This window comes from Papaver somniferum, chromosome 9 (genome assembly GCF_003573695.1).
Source record: "Papaver somniferum cultivar HN1 chromosome 9, ASM357369v1, whole genome shotgun sequence".
Classification (NCBI taxonomy): Eukaryota; Viridiplantae; Streptophyta; class Magnoliopsida; order Ranunculales; family Papaveraceae; genus Papaver; species Papaver somniferum.
This window is the reverse complement of record NC_039366.1, coordinates 77,026,545-77,036,644: the sequence shown is the minus strand read 5'-3', so window position 1 is coordinate 77,036,644 and position 10,100 is coordinate 77,026,545. Positions and strand designations below refer to the sequence as shown.

At 37.6% G+C, this 10,100-nt stretch overlaps 1 protein-coding gene across 1 annotated transcript; it reads left to right on the top strand.

Moving 5' to 3' along the window:
- Positions 1 to 2,835: 2,835 nt before the first annotated feature.
- On the top strand, positions 2,836 to 3,681 carry LOC113313785 (11 kDa late embryogenesis abundant protein-like). The gene is made up of 2 exons (XM_026562572.1): positions 2,836 to 3,019; positions 3,126 to 3,681. Exons 1-2 carry the CDS (start codon positions 2,912 to 2,914, stop codon positions 3,495 to 3,497), a joined length of 480 nt encoding a protein of 159 aa, XP_026418357.1. The 5' UTR covers positions 2,836 to 2,911; the 3' UTR covers positions 3,498 to 3,681.
- The last annotated feature ends 6,419 nt before the right edge of the window (positions 3,682 to 10,100 follow it).

The following is a 10,100-nucleotide window of genomic DNA, read 5'->3' as shown; positions in this document are numbered from 1 at the left end:
CGGATGCATATCCTCAACGGTGGGAGCTTCCTAATCCACATTTTCCAAAAATTAATGTGGATGTTGCTTTTGTATCAAATAAGGGTGTTGCTGGTGTTATTGCTCAAGATCACTTCAATCTTTTTTAAGGTTGTGGTACCTTTATATCTGATGCTACTTCTCCTTTAATACCGGAAACAAAAGCAATCATGTTGGATGCAGAATTGACAAAAAGATTACGTTTTAGAAATGTGATTATTAAAGGGGACGCTCCAAATGTGACTAAACTTATTTTAGGTGATAACAAAGACATTTCATGGAGCTTTTACTTGATGGTTATGTAGATCAAGGACTCTATAATTCATTTTGATAGTTTGTCTTTCTGTTTCTAAAATTGTAAGTGAATTGGAACATATTCTTTGCCAATATGTTATGCACAATAATTATGAAGCATAGTGGAATGCCACCTCTCCTTCTAATTGTATTTTGTCAAGCCTCACCTTGAATGAGGTAATCTATTAATAATGTTCTGGGCCTTAAAGCCCTTTTGTTCCTTCAAAAAAAAAAATTTAAAAAAAAAAACAAACAAACTATGTATCTACTTGATCCATCAATGTTTCACTACCGAGGGATTTTTCGCTTTCTCTCTCCCCAACCCATTTTTTCCTCTCTGCAAAAACCTATTTCAAAGTTCCTAAGATTCATCAGGTTCTTTCCTATTGTACTTCTAATCTACCAGATTAGGTCGGATTTTTTCAGGTCTCCTGGTTAGATTTGGATACAATTATATATATATAATAAACTATGTTAAGTTTTCTAACCAAGTTCTTTTTTTTTATTTTCTTTTGTAATGGCTTTTATACGCCAATTAGATTACTTCTTATACGCTTTTAAAAAGGATTCTTATAGCCTTCATGACGTTTCAATCTGTATCATCGAGGAAAATTTAATTCGACAAGACTGACTTCTACATCTACGTGAAGAAAGACTATCAGAATTGATTGTGGTAACGATGATTTGCGTGTATTATTCCCTATTGGGACATTTTTTTTGAAGGAATGAGGGGCTTCAAAGAGTCCCTAAGATTAATTTATTATACTACCTCATTCAAATTGAGGTTTGAAGGATTACATCGAAGAGGTGGTAGATAGACACACCCTCTTATTTCATCATTATACATTTGGTACCAACAGAACAATTGGATAATGTAATTTGCGTTTTTTACAAGTGAGAAAAATGATGCTCCAAAGAATATTTTGATCATTCCCCATGCCGGCTTGTGGATCCCCTTGAATTATCACATCAATAAGATTAAGATTTTTCTTCAATTGAGATTCCAAAGCACATACCTTTGTCTCATCCTCCAGAGAAGAAGTTGTATCAAAATCAGTCTGGTATCCCATTTGTTTTACCAAAAAATCTTGAATATTCTTCATGAGAAACCAAAAAAGATTTCATCCAACATGACACATCTTCTCTATTCTTCCTTTCACTAATTTGGATAGATGAGGTTCTTGAGACAAGTTTTGAAGAAAAAAAATCTGTTGTAACAATTCCATATGTTGTTTATATTACCAAATCCCATTAAAAAGCCCAGGGGCTTATGATAAACCGCCGTATAAGCGTAGTAGAAGAACATAAGGCATATAATAGCCATTGAAATTAAACAAAAACAAAAACGGAAAATGAGTCATTTGTCCAAATATTTTTAAAACATGGTTCTAATGGACAAGTATAAATTATTACGGGTGAAATGGACAAAAAAAAAAGCAAGGATGAAACTGGATTTCCTGGCTTAAACTTAAAAAATAGTGAGGATGAAACTGGATGCATACTGATGTAAATTAAAAATAAGAAAAAGCATTTGAAAATGGGTAGGATGAAACTGTTTACATCCTGACTATTTTAACATTTTTGTCCATTTAAACAATATCAAAACCTAGATGTCTTTTTCACCAAGAAATTGTTGATTTTGGTCTTTTTAACCAATTTTGTGAAACAAAAACCTAAACCAAATATTGCTTAGATGCAATATTTTTATTAAAAAAGAAAAGCAAACTAATTACTATTTCCTAAATTTCCTCGGTAGATCTGAAATTTCAACCAAAAATCGAGTAAATCTGAATTAAGAAGGAAGATAATGGAGGAAAACCAGGAGAAAAAATTTATGAATTTTTTTAAGAAAAACGGTTATGCAAAGCGGAAGAGAAAGGTTCTAAATTGATATTTTGCTATTGGGACATTCAAATCTTAATGAAGAAGAATTCAAAACAACATTTTTAGATCTCAAGTTATCCCTCTCTCATCATCAGTCCCTTCTGAATTACATGTAATCAACACAATTCTTTTTGTAACTGTGCAACATAAAATTTTTGTATTATTTCATGTTCTTCGTAGGTGATGTATTCGGACAGGATGTATGAATTTTCAATATATTAATGAATCAAAAAGAAATCGTTGTTTCAGAAGAAAAAAATAAAATAAAATATTAAACGAAAAAAAAGTAATCCATCGAACAAAGCACAAGTGACACTAGTATTCTTTTCCATGCAAGTATAGTGATGATCTGCGTGTGTCGGCCAAACTGCCTAGTACCGACCTAATAGCCTTTCTCGGGTTTGCATGCATTACACGCGGAGTAAAGTGTCGTGTACGTGTCAGAATGTATAGGTTTCTGTAACCGTCCCTAATTTGAGAAGAGAGCTAGTTTTATCTAACAATTGGAACCATACGTGTCAAGAATAATAAAAATATAGGACACGCGTCAGCTTTAGAGTACACGTGGCATCTGCTTAGCCATTCGTGTTTCTGTATAGAAATGGTAGTTTCCATGCTTCGAAATAGCCATCAACTAACTACTTCATACACTATCACTGAGAAGAGAAATTTGTTAGCAATCGAAAACGCGAAATTCGAATCAACGAATTGAAATATGCAGACAGGAAAGAACGCAGCGGCAGCGGTCAAAGAAACTGCGTCAAATGTTGCAGCTTCGGCTAAGTCCGGCATGGACAAAACAAAAGCCACGGTGCAAGAGAAGGTATGTAATTACAAGCCCTTGGATACTCCAGTCTTGCTAGAATGAATTGTTACAGTCATGTACCTATGCGATAGGTTCATTGATATATGTTGGTGTTAATTTGCAGGCTGAGAGGATGACAGCACATGATCCAATGCAGAAGGAAATGGCAACCCAAAGGAAAGAAGAGAAAATCAATGAAGCAGAAATGCACAAACAAATGACACATGAACAAAACGAAGCAGCAAAACAACAGAGAAACGTAGGTACCCCTGCCACAGGTGGTGTTCTTGGTGGTCATGGTCACTCGACTGGGATGAACCCAATGTCAGCATTACCAGGACATGGTACGGGTGCTCCACACGGTGGGCATGTTACTGAAGGAGTTGTGGGTTCACACCCAATTGGTACCAATACAGGTACTGGCGGAACCACTGCCGGTAACCCCCGCGTTGGTGGGACTCATAATTCCTCCCTCACCGGTGGAGGATACAACTAATCGAGGCTTGGGAACTCTTTTACTATATTTCTAAGCTTCTTTGGTTTATATTTATTTTTAGGAGTGCGCTTTATGTTTTTGTATGGAAGACGTTGTAATTGGATGTTTGCAGTCGTTGTATGTGTTTGCTAGGAATGTAATTTGATGTTTAATAAAAATAAAAATAAGTTGAACTGTTGAACTATTTCTGTCCTGCTTTTTCCCATGGAATGCAACACAAATCGGCTGTATTCAGACAAGTACTTCTATTGGAAATGTGAAGTGTCAGTGTCGTAAAAAAAGGTAAAAAAAAAGGGAAAGAAAAAAGATTCTTTTTCTTTAATTTGTAATAAAAATGTAAGTGCAATCAAAATTTGTACTCGCAATGATGTTGCTGCACTCGCAGAGATTTTGCAGAACTGACTTGTCACCTTACAGTCTTCGGCAATACAAAATTTATCGAAGCTACTACATCCCCCCGCTTCACTCCCCCACCTTCCTCCCCCTCTATGTGGCGCTGATACACACCACAATTTTTGCTTGGGGCCTACACATGGAGATAGCAGGGGGGGCCGCTATTATTTGAATGTGAGTATGGGGGCAAGTTGGGGGAGAAGGGGCGGGGGGTATAAAGCATTTTCGAAAAATTTATGAACGAATTTGATAGTTCAGTAGCATATACTTTTGTAAATTGATAGTTCAGTACCGTATACTGTTGTAGAGTAAATGCGTACCGGCTGGATTGTTGGAAGGAACTATATATAATTGGAACAAAGTTTGGTTTTCCATATGATCAAATCAAAAAAGTAAAGTTTGCTTTTCCGTATTATTTGATATTTAAGCAAACTAGGGCCGGTTGATAAAATTTTGTAGAGATCCCCCACTTCATTAATATGGTACCCAATACCATGAAGACTTCCCAAGCTTTAGCCATAGGTTGTCGTGCGCTTTAATAGCTCATTTTCCTCGGTTGCCGAAAAGTTAATTAAAAGTCTTTCTTTTTCAATCAAACGTCCCTAACGTGAAACAAACCGGAAATTAAAACAAACAGAAAAGAGAGAAACATCATGAAAAATCTGTAATTGTGTCCCTAGCATGACCAGATTAATGGTCCCAATTATTTGAACCAAACAGAGTTGAAATTGACATGGCGTCCACTTGTCTACCCACTACTCACGTCGTTATCTGTGAAAGAGAATGCAAGCTTTTTATACAGCGACTTGGAACTAAGAAATTTAAAGCCGAGAGGTAAGTACAACCAGCGGATGCGATTCTATCTCCCTCTGTAGGCTAACTCCTATTGACTAGATTGAGCTCTTACATTGGCAATTAAGTGTTGTAAACAAAAAAAAAAAGTGTGGTATAAAAGTTAACACTAGTTCTCTCTACTAGCATTTACTCGCAGTTGAACTAGCAGCGAGATTGAAGCGTTGAATGGTTCAGCGCTCAAAAATTGACTTTTACGCTGAATGGTTCAGCGCTGGGAGATTAATTTTTTGATCGAACTGCTGAGATTTAAAGCGCTGAACCAAACAACGCTAGACAGTGGTCCCAGATAGGGGTGTGCAAAAAGTCCAGAACCGCGAATTTCACTCGTATTCGTCCGTAAAATTGTGTGTGAAACCCAATCCATAAGATTTATAAGCCGGTCACGGGTGAGATTTTAAAATCAACACTTTTAACGGTTTGGTTGCGGTTGGACGTTGAAACCCGCGGATTCACCCGCACCGTAGAGCTTCTAGAAATGATCCCAATACTGGAAGGCTGAAGCAGCCGGCAGTGACAACAAAAACAGAAAGAACGAGTAGAATGAGTAACATAAGTTACATAACACATAGCAGTAAATCATGCGTCATCAGGCCGGGTGAACTTCGGAAGAAACGATCAGAATGGGCACTAAGTTAATGAAACTACAGGCCTCTTGAGTTTGCGCTTCGAGATCTTAGTGGAGGCAAGGACAGTACACTACAAACCCTTGTCAATCCTTAACGGGACATCCTAAATGACCACATTCATGGCATTACAACTAGCATGGGACATTTGTTATGTTTCTCTTATATTTCCCTGCCAAATGAAGCCTTTCGTCTTTGCTCGTGTTCTCAACCTTCTAAAAAGAAGTCCCTCCTGCTTCGATCTTATTACTGATGAACTCTTGCTATTTGCAGGTTATCCGATTTAATTCCAATCTTACGGCATTATGTGAAAACTCGCTAACTCCCTGGCACACCTATTCTGTGGATTTTCTTTTTTATTTTTGATAAAATCCGCATCCATCCGTCCGTCTGTCTGTTGCACATCCCTAGTTCCAGATGACGTGGACTGCTAATCTAGCTGCTAGATTAGCACTCCCATAGGACTTAGGAGGTTTCCTTAGCTGACATGGATTGCTAATCCAGCTGCTAGATTAAAAGACCATAGGATTTACCCTTAGGGCAAGCAAGCTTAATTGAAATCCTTGCTTTTTTTTTCGGTTCACCAAACGAAAAATGGTTAACCAGACGGATTAGAGATTAAAATGTTAAACAAAATAGGGACCGTTGAGTTAAGAAATATAAATAAAGACTAAAATGCTTAACAGAATGGGCACTTAAAAATAATAATATATGAAATCGTTTATTTATAGAAATGCCATTTCTATAAAAATAAAGATAAATATTTTAAAACTTCGTATCTTCCAAATGGTACGTTGAATTTTTGTTAATTTTACATATTTGGAAAGCTCTTTCAATCACCTGCGCAACGAGTAGTGGGATCAAAATCAACAAATTCTTGTTTTGTTGAGTCCATATGAAGTGCTCTAATACCCTTCCCTCAAAGTAAAAATTTAAAACTTAAAATTAAAAACCAAATTCATATCCCCCATTCACTTCATCTGTTCCTGCACACTCTTAGTTTAGGGTTTCAAAAAACAAAATTCTTCATCGTTAACACCATCGTTCTTCATCGTTGATTTAAAAATTTCTTCGTCGATTACCCGAATCTATAACCATGCCTCAACGAAAGAAACCCAATCTGCAATCAAAATCAAAATTAGTAGCTCAACAAAAATAAGAAGAAAGGATCAATCGGATTATTGTTGAAGAAGAAGAAGAAGATTCAGACCATCAAACTCTCGAAAAAATGACTTTTATGAGAAGGTAAGTGATTCTTAACTGTTCTATAAGTGTTTTAATCGATTTAACGCAGTGGGTATAGGTTAGAATCACGAACGCTAACTCAAACAGTTGAGCTACAGTCAATACCGGCATTTAAATTAGTATGAATACAATACCGGTATTGATTTACGACGTTGAATTTAGTATGAATGCCATGCCGGTAACTGGTTTGGGCATTGGATTTAATATGAAGACTACGCCGGCTACAAAACTAAAAGCACCTGAAACTGAATGTTTAGTCCCGCCATTGAAATTAGGATGAATACAATGCCAGTACATGGTTACGACATTGTTTTATTTTTTACGTGTATGTCGGCAGTACTCTTTTGGTATACAGGAAAAACCTAGGAATTACCTAAGACTACTGACATTGTCGATATTTTTTCACCTATGTCGGCTTGTTGTCCCGGCATAGTTTATTTTTGAATTACAATGTCGTTTTATGGTCTCGGCATGGACGGGTTTTCGTAATACAATGTCGGCACCTATATTTCAATGTCGTAATTCGGCATATCAATGCAGGCATCAGATACGATTGTTAGTTGTCTTATATTTATTTCGCGTGTCTTTTGATATAGGGATAAAACCAAGGAAGCTAAGAAAGGAAAAGCTAAAGATGCTGGCATTAAGAAAAGAAAGAAGAACGCTCTTGGTATTCCCGAGTGTCTGCCTCCTCGAGGGAAGGAACTTGGTCGCAACAAGCGTTTGGGGGCAGGCTCTACAACAAATAAAAATTGGGAGAGTGGTGGGGACCGTAGAAAACTTGTAATCCATGAACGTACTAGAACAATTAATGATGAACATGATGAAGACGAAAACGAGAAGGAAGATGATGAGGTTGATCCAAGTCAATTAGCAATCCAAAGGGAAGTTTTAGAGGAAGACGGTGGGTTAAGTCAACAACCGACACAAGGTGAAGGTGAAGGGGAACAACCGGTAGAAGGAGATCAAGATAAGAATAAAGTAGTCAAAGTAAAAGGTTCGCACCTTCCTCATTATGATGACATGTTACCTGACCTTGGTCGTGGAAAATATTGGGGTCAAGAGGACGATCCGATACCACTATTTGGCTACAAGTACGCATGGGCTCGTACTATCTATCAAACCTATGTAAGCATTTTTATCTTATGCATATGTATTTTTTTGTGTTTATGTAAAATCTCCTAATTGTATTGACTCCTAATTGTAGCATCATAAGAAAGTTGTGCGTGTTTTCCGACACCAAGACGCGACTCATTGGATTTGGCTACGGAATGTAAAGAGGTCCAACAATTAGTAAAGGACTATGGGATATATGCTTTGATTAAAAATTATGTGAAGTATGATTATGTGACAGCCAATTGCTTCGTTAAGAGGTATCACGGTGAAACTAATACCATGCACTTCCTATTTGGGAGATGACATTGATCCGTGATGATACTCAGAACATTCTAGGCTTATGGGTTACGACAAATCATTTACAGAAGGAGATAAGCATCCGGACCTAGAGTGGTCGAAGTTATACGCTCTGATTAACAAGCTGTTTGGCTGGGACTACGAAACTTCTTTAGAAAGCTTCTATGTCTTTAGGAATAGTAGGACAAAGACCATCAAACTGAAGATTCTTAAGGAGACGTTTGAAAAGACGAAGGAGAGACGAAATAAGGATGGTTGGGACCCCGCACAAATTCATTATACAGCCGCCGCGTAACTGTTATTCATCTTGGGCACTAAGGTATTCCATGACGCTAGTGGGAACAGGGTGAGCGCAAACCACCGACAATACTTGGATCCGTTGGAAGAGGTCTGTAGCTATTCTTGGGGCACCGTGGTAATGACACATTTGGTGACGGAGATGAGAAGGGCCTCTAAGGCTGTTACCAAACAATTTTTCGGGAATTTCATTCTACTCCAGGTAATTTTGTTTTTAAACTTATGTTCTTATATGTTTTTCACATGTACCCTTATTATTGGAAACAAAATTACCGGTTCTTATATATATCATTCCACATTGGCATAGGTGTGGGCTTATGAACACTTCCCACCATTGTTCACGAACTACAAATCTTTGACGATAAAATAAAGTTCCGAGCCCGATGATCCTAGAGATCGAAGATACGACTTCAACAATACTCTGAAGCCCGGTAACAATCATCGACTGACAGATATGAGATTGGCTCTGGACGCGATGACTACCAAAGAGGTTGCGTTCGACCCTTACAAGAGCTAGAGACAACATCCACCTTTTGAGGTATAATAACGTTGTATTTTACAATGGACCGTTGTTCCACCCAAAGGGATATGTTATGGCCGATCCCCGACGTGTGATGTGGAAACTTGGATACAAGCAAGAAACTAGTTTGGAGACACTTTCGTTTGACAGGTACATTGCTGACTATCCTCGGAGCCTTTCAATTGCCTTAAGGTTGAGCGTAGAGTATACGCCAAATCCAGAACCAGCACATTGGAGGGATAGGGAACAACATCGTTTGGTAGATATCACTAATTGAGAGATTGCGGAAAACGATGATGAAGCCCATCCTGACTACATGAGGAATTACCTTCTATACTCACATCCTTTCGTTGTTCGCCCGGATAACGTTTAAAATTTTCACCCCAGAAAAACCCTCTCGTTCCAACTCCTACAGAGGCACCACCTATAATTGCCGGACTTCAAAAGACCGTTGGATTGCTAGTAAGTGTTGTTAATTTCTTAGTCGTTTAATGTATGCATAATATTATATTAGTATATATATACTAATCATGTGTTGCATGTATGAAACTAGCGGCGTCGGCTTAGCAAGTTGAGGAAGATGTTTGGTTGCAAGAACGAGGAGGTACTATCCCCTGAAGAAATGAAGGAAGTCGAGGAAAAACTTGAAAAAAATGGAAGATCCAAGTGCAAAAGCTCTATTCGGGGAAACGAGGAAGGTGTTTACCAAGAAGCAAAGGACCATGTGATATAAGCTTTTGTATTTGTGTTTCTTCATTTGAACTATTTGGAACTTGTTTTTGTTTGTAACTCATGATGAACTCTTTGATTGTTTGGTTTACTTTTGGTTTATGGTAGCTGGATTATGAACATTTAAGCAAAATTCAGTGGTTTGGTTTATGTTGAACATGTAGATTTTTAGAAAAAAATTATTTTCTAAGTTTTCTTTACACAATTGGATATGTTCCGCCGTTGTCAATTCACTACATTTCAATGTCGGCAACTGTGCCGGCATAAAGGTATTTTCTAAAACTATATAGTTAAATAAAGATGAAAGTCACCACATTTCATGTATAAAATTTGCACTCTGCCGGCACGGAAATGTTTATTGATTCCATGCCGGCAGTCTGATTTGTTCTAAAATTGGGGAATTTTGCAGAATATCGGCATGGTAAAGAAGATATATGTCAATGTCGGCATTCTATGCACCCTTCAGAACTTTAGGTTTTCAGAATGCCGGCATTGGGTTGGACGAACTACAATGCCGGCTATCTATGA